This window comes from Eptatretus burgeri, chromosome 8 (assembly GCF_056783735.1).
Source record: "Eptatretus burgeri isolate ZD-2024b chromosome 8, Ebu_testis_v1, whole genome shotgun sequence".
In the NCBI taxonomy this organism is placed as follows: Eukaryota; Metazoa; Chordata; class Myxini; order Myxiniformes; family Myxinidae; genus Eptatretus; species Eptatretus burgeri.
The window spans coordinates 102,303,825-102,319,802 of NC_140968.1; the positions used below are offsets into that span (position 1 = coordinate 102,303,825).

The 15,978-nt window shown below is 42.3% G+C and overlaps 1 protein-coding gene across 1 annotated transcript in view; it reads right to left on the minus strand.

Moving 5' to 3' along the window:
- Positions 1-9,948, minus strand: part of LOC147022442 (myosin-7-like) — a 109,617-nt gene extending 99,669 nt beyond the window's left edge. The window contains exons 1-5 of the mRNA XM_085893330.1: positions 9,828-9,948; positions 8,858-9,003; positions 7,471-7,574; positions 2,288-2,431; positions 1,898-2,054 (exon numbers count right to left, since the gene is read on the minus strand). Of these exons, the coding sequence (XP_085749456.1) occupies positions 1,898-2,054; positions 2,288-2,431; positions 7,471-7,574; positions 8,858-8,951 (499 nt within the window). The 5' untranslated portion in view covers positions 8,952-9,003; positions 9,828-9,948. The remainder of the gene's footprint in view (positions 1-1,897; positions 2,055-2,287; positions 2,432-7,470; positions 7,575-8,857; positions 9,004-9,827) is intronic.
- Between the last annotated feature and the right edge of the window lie 6,030 nt (positions 9,949-15,978).

The following is a 15,978-nucleotide window of genomic DNA, read 5'->3' on the forward strand; positions in this document are numbered from 1 at the left end:
CTGCGCAGCATGTCACTCATGGCTGTACAACACGTCACGGTGTGGATGTCCACAAGGAGTCACTCACTGCGCAGCATGTCACTCATGGCTGTACAACATGTCACGGTGTGGATTTCCACAATGAGTCACTCACTGCACAGCATGTCACTCATGGCTGTACAACACGTCACGGTGTGGATGTCCACAAGGAGTCACTCACTGCGCAGCATGTCACTCATGGCTGTACAACATGTCACGGCATGGATGTCCACAATGAGTCACTCACTCACTGCACAGCATGTCACTCATGACTGTACAACACGTCACGGCATGGATGTCCACAAGGAGTCACTCACTGCGCAGCATGTCACTCATGACTGTACAACACGTCACGGCGTGGATGTCCACAAGGAGTCACTCACTGCGCAGCATGTCACTCATGACTGTACAACACGTCACGGTGTGGATGTCCACAAGGAGTCACTCACTGCACAGCATGTCACTCATGACTGTACAACACGTCACGGTGTGGATTTCCACAAGGAGTCACTCACTGCACAGCATGTCACTCATGACTGTACAACACGTCACGGTGTGGATGTCCACAAGGAGTCACTCACTGCGCAGCACGTCACTCATGACTGTACAACACATCACGGTGTGGATGTCCACAAGGAGTCACTCACTGCACAGCACGTCACGGTGTGGATGTCCACAAGGAGTCACTCACTGCACAGCACGTCACTCATGACTGTACAACACGTCACGGCGTGGATGTCCACAAGGAGTCACTCACTGCGCAGCACGTCACTCATGACTGTACAACACGTCACGGCGTGGATGTCCACAAGGAGTCACTCACTGCGCAGCACGTCACTCATGACTGTACAACACGTCACGGCGTGGATGTCCACAAGGAGTCACTCACTGCACAGCACGTCACTCATGACTGTACAACACGTCACGGCGTGGATGTCCACAAGGAGTCACTCACTGCACAGCACGTCACTCATGACTGTACAACACGTCACGGCGTGGATGTCCACAAGGAGTCACTCACTGCACAGCACGTCACTCATGACTGTACAACACGTCACGGCGTGGATGTCCACAAGGAGTCACTCACTGCGCAGCACGTCACTCATGACTGTACAACACGTCACGGCGTGGATGTCCACAAGGAGTCACTCACTGCGCAGCACGTCATTCATGACTGTACAACATGTCACGGTGTGGATGTCCACAAGGAGTCACTCACTGCGCAGCATGTCACTCATGACTGTACAACACGTCACGGTGTGGATTTCCACAAGGAGTCACTCACTGCACAGCATGTCACTCATGACTGTACAACACGTCACGGTGTGGATGTCCACAAGGAGTCACTCACTGCGCAGCACGTCACTCATGACTGTACAACACATCACGGTGTGGATGTCCACAAGGAGTCACTCACTGCACAGCACGTCACTCATGACTGTACAACACGTCACGGTGTGGATGTCCACAAGGAGTCACTCACTGCACAGCACGTCACTCATGACTGTACAACACGTCACGGCGTGGATGTCCACAAGGAGTCACTCACTGCGCAGCACGTCACTCATGACTGTACAACACGTCACGGCGTGGATGTCCACAAGGAGTCACTCACTGCGCAGCACGTCACTCATGACTGTACAACACGTCACGGCGTGGATGTCCACAAGGAGTCACTCACTGCACAGCACGTCACTCATGACTGTACAACACGTCACGGCGTGGATGTCCACAAGGAGTCACTCACTGCACAGCACGTCACTCATGACTGTACAACACGTCACGGCGTGGATGTCCACAAGGAGTCACTCACTGCGCAGCACGTCACTCATGACTGTACAACACGTCACGGCGTGGATGTCCACAAGGAGTCACTCACTGCGCAGCATGTCGTGGTACGCATTGTCGGCGATGGAGAAGATGTGAGGAGGAGCCTCAGAGCGCCTCTTGCCCTTGTATGCGGCGATCACCTCAGTGTTGTACACGGGAAGCCACTTGTACGGGTTCACGGTGACACAGAATAGCCCGGAGTATGTCTGTGGAGATGTTTATCTGGTTCGTCATGGTTTATACATCCATACGTTGTGAATTATTGATACAAGGATGTGATTATTAAATCCAGTCTGCTTGGTGCTTTGATCGTTATACTGATTGTACTCGGGACTGGTTCATGGAGAGGTCACTCAGACTCATCATCGATTTTATTTACTAAACCTCTTTTCTTTATGTCTCATGTTTCATACATTTTGTGCATCTCAAAACAACTCACGTAGATCATCCAGGAACTGTAGCGGGTCCTCAGGTTGGACAACACGGACGCCTCATTGAGGTGCGTCAACATGGCCATGTCCTCGATCTTGTCGAATTTCGGAGGATTCATCTGTTGGATGTCATCCTCCTTGACGACCTTCGTCTACGTGGATACAGACACAGAAAGGTCGCTGAAAAAATAACAAAAGGGACTGGAGGACGACAGCATTCGCTATGTGACAATATGCATGTGATCCCTACACACACACACACACACACACACACACACACACACACACACACACACACACACACACACACACACACACACACACACACACACACACACACACACACACACACACACACACACACACACACACACACACACACACACACACACACACACACACACACCTGTATGTGAACCGAAAAGGACAACTGGAATCACGCTTCTGTTGTTCCAGAAGTCACTCGGATAAACTTTCCGTTTATTCTGTTTGTTGTAAATGATTATTTGACGTCTTTAAGTTATGTGGATCATTGATGTCAATGACATGTCCTGGGGGTACATGTACCTTGTGTTTTTGTGAATTTACACCCTCATCAAATACCATATTTTAATAATCTCCTTAATATACTATATAGAGGTTTTGCACAATGTCCCACGGACTAACTAACATACACTATGTTGATGTAATGTTTGTTTGGGTATTTATTTGTTACATGCGTGGAAATGCATAAGGAACCTGGACACAGGAGTAGGCCATTTGGCCCATCATTCCTGTGCTCTATCCACACTCCATTGATGTGATCAATCATTTAACGGTATTTACTTTTTATATACTGTGATTACAATTTCACTGTGGTCGGGGCGAGGAGATCTTACAGGCGAGTGTGTGTACCTCTTCGGCTATCCTGTCAGCCCAACACCGCGACCAGATCGCCTCCATAATCACCACCTTTCTGTCAGCAATCCTCGCTGTTTCCTGATCCCCTCTGCTGCCACTTGGAACTCCTCTAAAAGGCCTTCTTGATATCGAATTCTCTTAGTTATTGGTATAATTACCCTGACTGTTCTTGTGTCAATCTTGAAGCAAAATAACTATTTCATAATAAGCCTGCCAGCTGCCTTGATATTGTTACGGTTCTCGGAACCGCATGCATACAACAGATAGTTGTCCCAAGTCAGTTATTCCATTAATATACGTGTTGTTAAGTCCCTACCTTTTGTCTAGTGGGAAGACAAGGGAGTGTGTTGTGATGGGCTATTAGTTAGGTTATTAAATCATTTTTCCCTTTTATTTTATTCCCTCCTTTTATTTTCTGAGATAAATTTGCCTCGCTTGCTACCCTCGTCTGAATTATCAGTGTGCGACGGCCTTCAATTCCGGGGAGTCTGGTGGGAATCGACGTAGCTTCCCCCACCGAGTGGTCTTCTCACCCAACCCCGCCGGCCCGCAACAATATTATGTGTAATGTTATTGGGCATGGACTAGCAGGATAGCCAAGGGGTATGCACACACTCCTCTAAGCTGTCTGGCTTGGGTTTGAATCCCAACCGAGCTATTTAAACTGTCGTCTCGGTGATTCATCAATGTGTGTGCCTTCCCTCTGAAAGACGTCAAAGGGAACACAAATGCTCAGACCACCTTGATGTGAATCTCCCCATTGATACCCTACTACAAAATAGATATGATGTGTCTTTTCTGAATTCCGGTTTATAAAGTCGGCAATTTTGCAATTAAAAGTCGAATTCTTCTTTTTCTTCAGAGTAGCTGTGACGTCACACACAGAAGTAGACCGTCATATCCATACTGTGTACAGGTTACATCACGGTACGATTTAACTCAAACGGCGAATGATTTTTGATTTTCCACAAATATGCCGAGTTGATGCGTCCTTTGTTCTTGTATCATAATACAAACCGAGATGGTTTCATGTTACACCAATGGCCTTAAGACCTTAAATTTGCTACAATACCCAACACTATCCCACACCCCCCGTCCCTCCTCCTCCACAATCCCCATCCACTGGGGAGGGACATCGACACCTCATGGACATGACGGTGGGACACGACACAGACACACAAGGCATCCAGGAAACGTATGAAATGGGATGATTCCGTAACATACAAGACACCTGGTCAGCCTGCGATGGTGGCATGAAGCATTTGTCATCCATTTTGTCCGCAGTGTCCGTGCTGTCGGGTGATGACGGATATTTCTGCTCAATAATATATAAACAGATTTATCAATTAATACCAAATCCCTCCCTTTTAAACCGTCAATTGAAAGGGAAAATCAAACCCTACCAATCTGTCGTGAATATGCGACCGGCATTTTCATTTTCACGAACACCTTCGCTTTCTTCATCTGAATCGCTCGCACAAGGCTCAAAACGACACGCTCCATAATCCACCCCCCGCCTCCTAAAGTGTTTCCAACATTAATTTTGTCTCCAATAGTTCCTTCAAAATCCCACTAATACGTTTTAACACACCGAGAGCCTTCAGAGTTGCTCATGACAGTGGAATCAGTCTCAGAATCCGAGTTCGAAATACACGGTTTCTCTATGTAAACCGCCATGTGGAACAAGGTGGGTTGTGAGTGTGAGGTCACTGGCGAAAATAGAAAAATCGACACCCGAGGGCTTTTTCAACACTTTGTCATTTCAACACATTGTGATGTCAATTTTTTTCCCCTTCAACTTCGACCATGATTTATGATTTTCAATGATATTCAGAAAACAAAAATTGCTTTTGGGTTTCCCTTTAAACTGGGCATCCCATCTGCCAGCATGGGTTGATAGGTATTAAAGATCCCACGGTGTCCTTCGTGAAGAGTCGGTGAGTTTTCTCTGGCACCCCAAGCAAATTACAAATTCCTGCCCTGACTGACTGTTGGGAAGGCAATGGCAAACCACACAGTGTAACTCATACCAGGACACTGCTTCAGCAGCACCACCGCATATCATCACCATCATCATCATCGTCGTCACCACCATCATCATTCTTGGCCACATCCTTTCCTTATCTCTTTTGGCTTGCTTCTGGTAATTTAGTTATTTTCTAATTTGGCTTACCTAGTTATTTTCTCTATTGGCTTACCTCGTTATTTTCTCTATTGGCTGACCTGGTGATTTTCTCTATTGGCTGACCTAGTTATTTTCTCCTTTGGCTTACCTTTTTATTTTCTTGATTGGCTGACCGAGTTATTTTCTCTATTGGCTGACCTAGTTATTTTCTCCTTTGGCTTACATTTTTATTTTCTCGATTGGCTAACCTAGTTATTTCCTCTATTGGCTGACCTAGTTATTTTCTCTATTGGCCTACCTAGTTATTTTCTCTATTGGCTGACCTCGTTATTTTTTCCTTTTGGCTGACCCAGTTATTTTCTCTTTTGGCATACCTAGTTATTTCCTCTATTGGCTGACCTAGTTATTTTCTCTATTGGCTGACCTCGTTATTTTTTCCTTTTGGCTGACCCAGTTATTTTCTCTTTTGGCATACCTAGTTATTTCCTCTATTGGCTGACCTAGTTATTTTCTCTATTGGCTGACCTAGTTTTTTTCTCTATTGGCTGACCTAGTTATTTTCTCTATTGGCTTACCGAGTTATTTTCTCTATTGGCTGACCTAGTTATTTTCTCCTTTGGCTTACCTTTTTATTTTCTTGATTGGCTGACCGAGTTATTTTCTCTATTGGCTGACCAAGTTATTTTCTCTATTGGCTGACCAAGTTATTTTCTCTATTGGCTGACCAAGTTATTTTCTCTATTGGCTTACCGAGTTATTTTCTCCATTGGCTGACCTAGTTATTTTCTCCTTTGGCTTACCTTTTTATTTTCTTGATTGGCTTACCGAGTTATTTTCTCCATTGGCTGACCTAGTTATTTTCTCCTTTGGCTTACCTTTTTATTTTCTTGATTGGCTGACCGAGTTATTTTCTCTATTGGCTGACCTAGTTATTTTCTCCTTTGGCTTACATTTTTATTTTCTCGATTGGCTAACCTAGTTATTTCCTCTATTGGCTGACCTAGTTATTTTCTCGATTGGTTTACCCAGTTATTTTCTCCTTTGACTTCCCTCGTTATTTTCTCCTTTGATTTACCTAGTTATTTTCTCTTTTGACTTACGTAGTTATTTTCTCTTTTGGCTGACTGAGTTATTTTTATGTTTTTTTTCTGTACCCCAGAAAAACCACATATTTTTACTTCACTGTAATTTTGCATACAGTACTGCACCCAAAAAAATTACCTTTTCATTATCCCACTTTCATCTTTATCGATCTGTTCTTATTTACCTCCGCCACCGAAGGCGAAGGAGGTTATGTTTTCACCCCTTTCTGTCTGTTTGTTTGTGTGCAGGATATCTCAAAAAGTTGGGGACGGATCTGGATGAAATTTGGTGGACAGGTTGGGTGTGTGACAAGGAAGAACTGTTTCGATTTTGTTGCAGATCTGGATCCGGATCTGACTACTAGAATTTTTAAAGTGATTATTCACCATTGAGATATAGGACCAAAAAGGATATAAGCACGATATCTCAAAAATTATCGATGGATTCGGACGAAACTTGGTGGACACGTTAGGTGTGTGACCCCGACAAATTGATTCGATTTTGGTGAAGATCCAAATCCGGATCTGGATACGAGAATTATTTTATCTTAAGTGATTCTTCACCATGGAGGGATTGGGCCAAAAACGATATAGTACTGCATAGCATGATATTTCAAAAATGTATTGGGCCCAATATGTTCTTGTGGATCAGGCGTGGATCATGGTGGAGGTATGCGCTCTACCGAGTGCTCTAGTTTTTTATTTTATTTTTTAGGGTACTGCTAAATCTGGGTTTATTTCAATCATCCCACATCCATTATCCAAGTGCAGAACATGAAGAGTTATCATGAGGAATTATTGTTAATGGGACACATACCATAGGTGTATATTTGGATTCATACCACATTATAGACTAAAAAACAAACCTTATCTTGTTTTCCTATGCTATCACTGAGTTATCTTGGTGGTCTGAAACAAATGAAAAACAGCTTATCGAATGTTTGAAATACTTTTTAAAATCGACCATTAGCTCCACTTTTCTACCGAGCAAGCCCATGTACTGCATGTACAGACATGTGGAAGTCATTGAGTCTCAAAAAGGCTTTTTGTGGTGTTGCTACGACAGATGGAGGAACAAACTCACCTTCCCATCCTTGGTTTGAACCGTAACTTTGCCGCCGGCCGTCTCAATGATCTCAGCCTCAAGATAAGCCTCCTTATCATCAGGAATCCAACAGCGCTTCTTCCCTTCAAACGGGTGGGAATACATTGTTCAATCATTGTGAGCTGTTACACCTCATGTGATACAGGCAACTATTTTTCACATCAAATCAACATGTAAATTTCCATATGTATAGTCCATTGTGTATATATGTGTATATATATATATATATATATATATATATATATATATATATATATATATATATATATATATATATATGTGTATGTATATATACATATGAAAATTACACACCCATACCAGGAATCAAACCCAGGTCCTCTGGTGAACCATAACAGTGCTCTGCTATCTGAGCGATCAACAGGCCAACCACACAGTTCTCCCACATATAGAGATGCCACTCTCTTTCCTCCGGTGCTTCCGGGACACTGCTCCTATGGTGGGACACTGTTCGTATTGTCGATGCCCCTATGGTTGGCAGTGAGTGTCCTGGAAGCAGCGAAGGAAAGAGAGTGGCATCTCTATATGTGGGAGAATTGTGTGTTTAAGCCGATGGATCACTAAGGTAGCTCAGATGGCAGAGCACTGGTATGGTTCACCAGAGGACTTGGGTTTGATTCCTGGTCTGGTGCATAATTTCCCCACATATACATGTTTGTTTACCTGTTACTTTATAATTATATACATATACATATGTACATACACCTAAAAGGAAACTTCGACACAGGATGAGGACATGGGGCCCATTACGCTTGTCATGTCCATCCTCGCACTCCAGCATCCGAGCACTCCCACTTACTGCAGACGTGTTCATCCCTGCACTCCCATTTACTGCAGACATGTCCATCCCAGCACTCCCATTTACTGCAGACATGTCCATCCCATCACTCCCATTTACTGCAGACATGTCCATCCCATCACTCCCATTTACTGCAGACATGTCCATCTTCGCACTCCCACTTACTGCAGATATTGCTAATTAATCCTGAGCAGTGAATCGAGCTTGTGCACCTTCACACAAGGATGTACAGTCATCTTATCCTTTCCAATGTACAATGTGGAATAGTTTACCAAATACAGAGAGCCAAGCGTTTTTTATGTCTCTGTCTGAGTTATGACGTGCAATACTTCCTGAAACACAGTGTACTTCCTGCTGGCACAAGACCATAATGGAAGTTTTGAGTTGAGACCGATCCCATTTCAATTGAACCTATAGTGTATAGACCTCAACATCACCGAATGAGCCACCTGACCCATCTTCCCACCCCCACCTGCATCATTATTTCAAGCCTTCCAGCCACAAACTATCAGAAAAAATGTTGAACCCTCAATTCATCAACAAACTTACCATCAAAAGCGATGGTTTGAGCCAACATCAGCTCTCTTTCACTCTTGCGTAGGAATGGTGCAGCCTCACCGAACAATGACATGTCCAGACTCATCTTGCCAAGTTATCCCGGAAACTTCAGAGGATTGCTTCGTGCAAGTCCGCAGCTGTGAAAAAAGAATTTTCGATGAAAGAAAAAATAAACAAACAAAACTTTTCATTGAAAGAATATTCGGTTTACGAACAAAATAAATCGTGTGAAGATTGTTTTCCAGGCACTGTGATATGATCTGACCACCTGATGGAAGCTCAACATGAGACCACCAAAGCAGTCATCGACTCGAAAGTCTCTGATTGAGGGAAAGTGGTCAACTTGATACGCACAACAAATAATTTAGGCCAACATAGTTGGAAAGCTAATCGGGCCTCAAGGCCTACTCTTTTAAAATGTACCGCACTGTCCAGAGATCTTAGATGGATATGCCAGCCATCTAAGATCAACGAAGGATGGCCTGATCTGCCGATTCATTCCCTCCACGGACACCGCATTAGATGGAAGTTTCAGATAGTTATACCAGGAATCAAATCCAGGAGCAGACATCCCACAAGCAAACTACACCATGCAAGTCACCTGTTATATCGTGCAAGTCCATTAATGCCATTCGAGACCTTCAACTACTCTTTTCATGAATGAGAGGAAACAATTTAGACATTCGACTTAAACAATTGGACAAAATTAAACACTTATCTCTGCACCTACGCACAAACAATAGCACGAACAGTAGTACACGTTGCGAGCTATGAACCTTCATTTCCCACAATGCCCTTCCCATACAAATTGGAGGTAAATATTTCTTTTCTGACAAACGCTAAGAACATGATGAATCACGTGCTGGTTAAATCTGTTTAACTAAGCGGGTTAAAAGTCAAACTTGAAAGGGGAGCGGGGACACCAAAGTTCTAAAACATTCCATCAAGAACCTCAACTTGCCTTCAAAATCTGTTCTGCAAACTTGCTGGAGCTTTTTGAGGCCATATTTTATATGGCATCGGTCACCCCGAGCCAGTGAATGTGCAGAACGACATCAGAAAGTGGTGACAGCTCTGATGGAAGCAGATACTTAACTTTGAAGCCATTTGAGGAGTGCAGGCCATTTTCCAGATAAGGAGGTTGTGAGTTTTCTATTTCGGTTTGCTGTCGAGTTTGGTGTCACCTTCAAGAAAACCATATTATCATTGGTAGATTGTCAAGTGAATGCATTATACAAAAGTAAAACAGTATAATCAGAGACTTGTGGGATATCCGTGGGTTCTCTCAGACGAAAGACCTTAATGTCACCAAAATGCTGGGAGATCACTTTTAATATTACATGCCCATGGTGGATTGGACATGGTTCTGCAATGTGGTGTGCATCCTGCAGCCCTGATCTGGATGCTGTGATGCGAGCTCAGAGTAAACTATAGAGGGTTCAAGTGTATAATTAATTTGAAATAATATAATGATTTTAAAGTTCAGCATCTTGTACACCACTTTATTTAATATGTCCAAGTATTGCAAAACTGGAGGTTTTTGGAAGCGGTAAGAAGATTTGTGCACTAATGTTCAAGTATATAATTCAATTTAAATCAATTATAGATTGTAAAAGTCGTATAAATTCGGCAAGTTTACCGCCGTTGATGCAGCATCTTTTACATCACTTAATTTAATATGTCCAAGCACTGCAACACTGGAGGTTTTTGGAAGCGTTAAGAATATTTGTGTACTAATGTTCAAGTATATAATTCAATTTAAATAAAATAAAGATTGTAAAAGTCGTGTAAATAAACTAATTCGGGAAGTTTACCGCCGTTGATGCAGCATCTTTTACAGCACTTAATTTAATATGTCCAAGCACTGCAACACTGGAGGTTTTTGGAAGCGTTAAGAATATTTGTGTACTAATGTTCAAGTATATAATTCAATTTAAATAAAATAAAGATTGTAAAAGTCGTGTAAATAAACTAATTCGGGAAGTTTACCGCCGTTGATGCAGCATCTTTTACACCACTTAATTTAATATGTCCAAGCACTGCAACACTGGAGGTTTTTGGAAGCGTTAAGAATATTTGTGTACTAATGTTCAAGTATATAATTCCATTTAAACAAAATAAAGATTGTAAAAGTCGTATAAATAAACTAATTTGGGTAGTTTACCGCCGTTGATGCAGCATCTTTTACACCACTCAATTTAATATGTCCAAGTACTGCAACACTGGAGGTTTTTGGAAGCGTTAATAATATTTGTGTTCTAATGTTCAAGTATATAATTCAATTTAAATAAAATAAAGATTGTAAAAGTCGTATAAATAAACTAATTCGGGAAGTTTACCGTCGTTGATGCAGCATCTTTTACACCACTTAATTTAATATGTCCAAGCACTGCAACACTGGAGGTTTTTGGAAGCGTTAAGAATATTTGTGTACTAATGTTCAAGTATATAATTCAATTTAAACAAAATAAAGATTGTAAAAGTCATATAAATAAACTAATTTGGGAAGTTTACCGCCGTTGATGCAGCATCTTTTACATCACTCAATTTAATACGTCCAAGTACTGCAACACTGGAGGTTTTTGGAAGCGTTAAGAATATTTGTGTTCTAATGTTCAAGTATATAATTCAATTTAAATAAAATAAAGATTGTAAAAGTCGTATAAATAAACTAATTCGGGAAGTTTACCGTCGTTGATGCAGCATCTTTTACACCACTTTATTTAATATGTTCATCCATCCATTGGGACCATACACTGTGCAGAGTGTTGGTGCTGCCGAAGCAGTCTCCTTGGCTATTGGACACAATCCTGGATGGGGTTTCACTCCAACACAGTAGACCAGCAAGCTGGTACTCATTTTGCCGACCTCAGAAGGAAAACAGGCAGAGTCAACCCCACCTGGTATTAATTCAATAGCCAAATGGGATCTGAACTCAGCATCCTCACATCCCAAGCCCACCACCCTAACCATTAAGCCAACACCAGGCTATATGATATGTCCAAGTACTGCAAAACTGGAGGTTTTTGGAAGCGGTAAGAAGGCGATTTGTGTACTAATGTTCAAGTATATAATTCAATTTAAATAAAATAAAGATTGTAAAAGTTGTATAGATTAATTAATTCTAAAAGTTTCCCGCCATTGATCTTTACACCACCTTATTTATAACATGTTAGTTATTCATGCCTGTTGTTTGTGTTCTTTATAACATCCTTTAAAACAGTAAGTTTCCTGTTTGGAATGATTTTCAATTTTGTTTGATTGCCAGACAGGCAGACAGTTAAAATATTATCTCACTCCTCTCTGCACATGTGCGATCAGGACAAATTCAGAGCCAAACTACATTAAACTACAGGTTAGTTTCCGATTCATGTTCAAAATGTAACAATCGATTGAAATTAAGTTGTTCATCAATTATAAACTGACGTTTGCAGACAGGAAGGGCAGACGGACATGAACCATGAATTGCTTAACTTTGCTCTTTGATTCGAGTGTGCGGGGTAGTTATCCAACTTGCAAAGCTTCCGAACATATCCTGAGGATCATGTCGACATTTTGAAGTGTGTTTGTACTACGGTGGGGATTATACAGACAAGTAAGAACGTTAAGGTAAACTGACACCACGCTACCTTGCAGTCAACCATTCAGAGAACATGGAATGTGGTATAATCATCGAATACATTGGCTTGATGTCAGGTTCACTTGTGGATCTGAAATGGTCGGTCTCATCAAAACAATGGCTTTAAAAAACCGAAGTGATCACGAAGCTGTGAATGAAGTCCACCAAGTATCTGAGCATTTAATACTTTTCAGGGATAGGGTTTCTTGAAATAACAGGGTTTGAATCGTGCACCCCTTGAATGTAGCCGTGGAATGTTCAACCTACGTGTTAGATTAACGTCAAAAAAGCAAGTTCGACAACATTTTCATTGGATTTTCACTTTAATTGCACTGTGTATGTGTAGAGTGCTCAAAAATATTTAAAATGAGATATTCACAAAAGTCCAAGAAACAGCAAGGTTAAAAAAATTACATCTGCACAACTCGTATTTAGCTTGCGTACTCATCGTGAAAGACACGATGGGATTGTTAACTTAAAATTTTCTAAATCAGCTAAATCAGCTACCCTAACCCTTTTTATCCCATCCCAATACGAGTCAAGTTGGCTATGGCCATAACATACGTTCTTTTGCTGTAGCCTTCGGTCAGAACTCATCTTGCTTTGACTTTGGCTTGCGAATGGTCAGTGTACCGCTCGTAAACCGATGAAGCCGAGTCCATTTATCCTGTCTGTGTGCAAGGTCGAGGCTCATGGAAAAGCAAGATGACGGTGGATATGGAACTGACAGTGGTGCGGTGGGGCAACTCTTGGACACAAGAAGCAAGGGAATCTTCTCGCTCGTTGGTATGTTGAACAGGGATGCGGGGGTAGCGTCATTGGCCGAGGACGCAGCTTTGGCACTGATATACAATTCTTTCTGCTGGTTAGGGAGGTAATTTGGAATTTAGCCATGATGCCAATGATAGCTTGCCTACTCTTTGTGAAGGACAACATGGGATCTTTAACGTCCACCGACAAACGCAGGCAGATGGGACGCCTGTTTTACGTCCATCCGAGGGACGGTACACACAAATTGATGAATCACCCTGATGAATTGGCTGAAATATGGGTTTCTGCAGAAAGATATACAGGAATCACCTTTCCATTATACATTCTGAAAAACCTCATTGAGACCGCACAGAGATGTGACATCATAATGAAAGGTTTGTGTTGACTCTCACAAAAACATGGATCACGGATACACTAAATCAACTGGCCTGTCGGCGTCGCGCTCACTGTGGCATTTCTCCAGCTTGGTTATACTGCCCTGTAATTAATATTCTTCTTTTGGCCGATTTATCTGTGCCCAAAATATGTTTGTATTTCAAAAAAAACAAACCCAAAAAGCGTCACAGTCACTGAGAGAACCATGTGAAACGTTTTAATATCCCACATTGTTCCGTGAGTCATTCATTACCAGATAAGACATATCCACCTTATCTCAAGAGTATGAACCAATTGACACCGCTATTTGGAGCCTGAAATACAACCTCCTGCTCCACAATCCATTTTCCACTGTGACGTAAAGGGCCCCATCCATGTCTGTGTCGATAACCCTGGCTCAAACACTTCCCATGACAAGGACATTTGCACTCTGAGGCCAAGTAAAGTCAAGACTTGATAATTTCCACTGTTGAAGTGGTAATTACAGGCCTAGTTGGGGAAGTAGGGTGAAGGGGTCTATGGGTGGCTTGAGGAGGGGGGGATATGGTGGTGGGAGGGATGGGGCAGAGAGAGAGAGAGAGGGGTGGTATGGAATGGTGATATCCCTGTGTTGGTAGAAGGAAAATTGGTGGAACATTGTGTTATTGTGTACTAATAGGAGTACCTGGCATTGCCCGGTGTATATTTTTTGAGGGGGCCAAAAACACCTCCCTACACCCACAAAGGAATGGGGTTGGGGATCATTTAATATTACCTTTCACATAGCTACAAAGGTTTGGGCACTTAAAATTAAAAAAAATATATAAATGTATAATTTTTTTATCTCCGAAAAAACCAACTTTTCTTTTCAGATTTTTCATAATAATTGCTTTTTTTGCCCAAAACCCTACACGACACTAACTGATGAACCTCTGAAAGCTTGACAAAGATCCTTCTGGTCATCTTTGAGAAAAATGGCGACACACAGACAACACAGACAGACAACAAACATCTCTCTTGTCGTTGTATATACGATGCTTGCTTTTGTTTTTACCTGCAAAATATCTCATCAAATAGACATTCCTTAAACTAGCGGACAACCCTGCCATCAGGATCCTTCTCAGTGCTGGCTTTGGAACCTCTACTTAGGCCCAAGAACTGTTAAATGTCAATTTGAGTTTCGGTGACATCGACTTTTGATCCATCATAGCCTTCTTCTTCTTCGTTTGTACACAGCAAAAGGCTGCAACGTGGCATCATTGGCTGTGGGTGTGGCTGCAGGGGCAGATCCAGAATTTTTTTTAGGGGGGGGGTTCACTGAAGGTTACGATGTTCTCCTATTGTGAAATATACCACCAAGCCTTATTCAAGTCAATGTAATCGAGGAAAAAAATAGTTAATCTATCCAGAACTATAACGGGCACTCGGTAGAGCGCATACCTTCGCGCCGCAACTTTTTTCTGGGCACATTTGAAAAACGTCATTTTAAAACGTCCATGACGTCACAACCGTCAGTCCGATTGACGTCAAATTTGGTGTGTAACCTCCTTGAGGGCAGTCCAACAAAATGGAATGATAAACACTGAAAAATTAAAAAGTTGAAAAATAACGTCATCTTTTGACGTCATTTTGACGCACTTCCGGGGACGTCACGTCCAATCGGGGACTACCATTCTGAAAGCTCATAGTTCACTGAACGTTTTAACGTTGGTTTCATGTCAATAGCTCTATTAGATCTGAAGCTATGCCTCCAAGTATATTTTGACCTTGAGTGTGACCTTGACCTTGACTACAGAGTTAATTGGCAAAACCTGTACATCAATAAACAGATATTTTGGTACTGATCCTAATGCCTGGATTTGGGAGACTTTGCTTTATAAATTACATAGATATTTGAATGTAAAATATCAGGACATTTTAGCCACAATTGAAAAACGTCGCCGCCGCAGACAGGTCGCCGGTCTCTTCTAGTTTTACCATGTCCTTTCTGGTCTTGCACCCTCTGCACTTTCCATCATTTGTCTCTCCTCCCCTCTCCCCGCCCAGGATTCTGCAGGGCACACAACCGGTCCACCATCAATCTCCTTCTGATGAAATTCCCTAAATCCAGAATCACTGCTCACCTCCACTCATTTGCTTCTCTTTCCCCCTTCTTGTGGAATCAAAATAAAGACCAATTACTGCACCGTAGTCCCAAGAAGGAAGCCAGACTTACACACACACACACACACACACACACACACACACACACACACACACACACACACACACACACACACACACACACACACACACACACACACACACACACACACACACACACACCAAAACATTATGGCCACCTGTCTAATATGCTATTGGTCCTCCG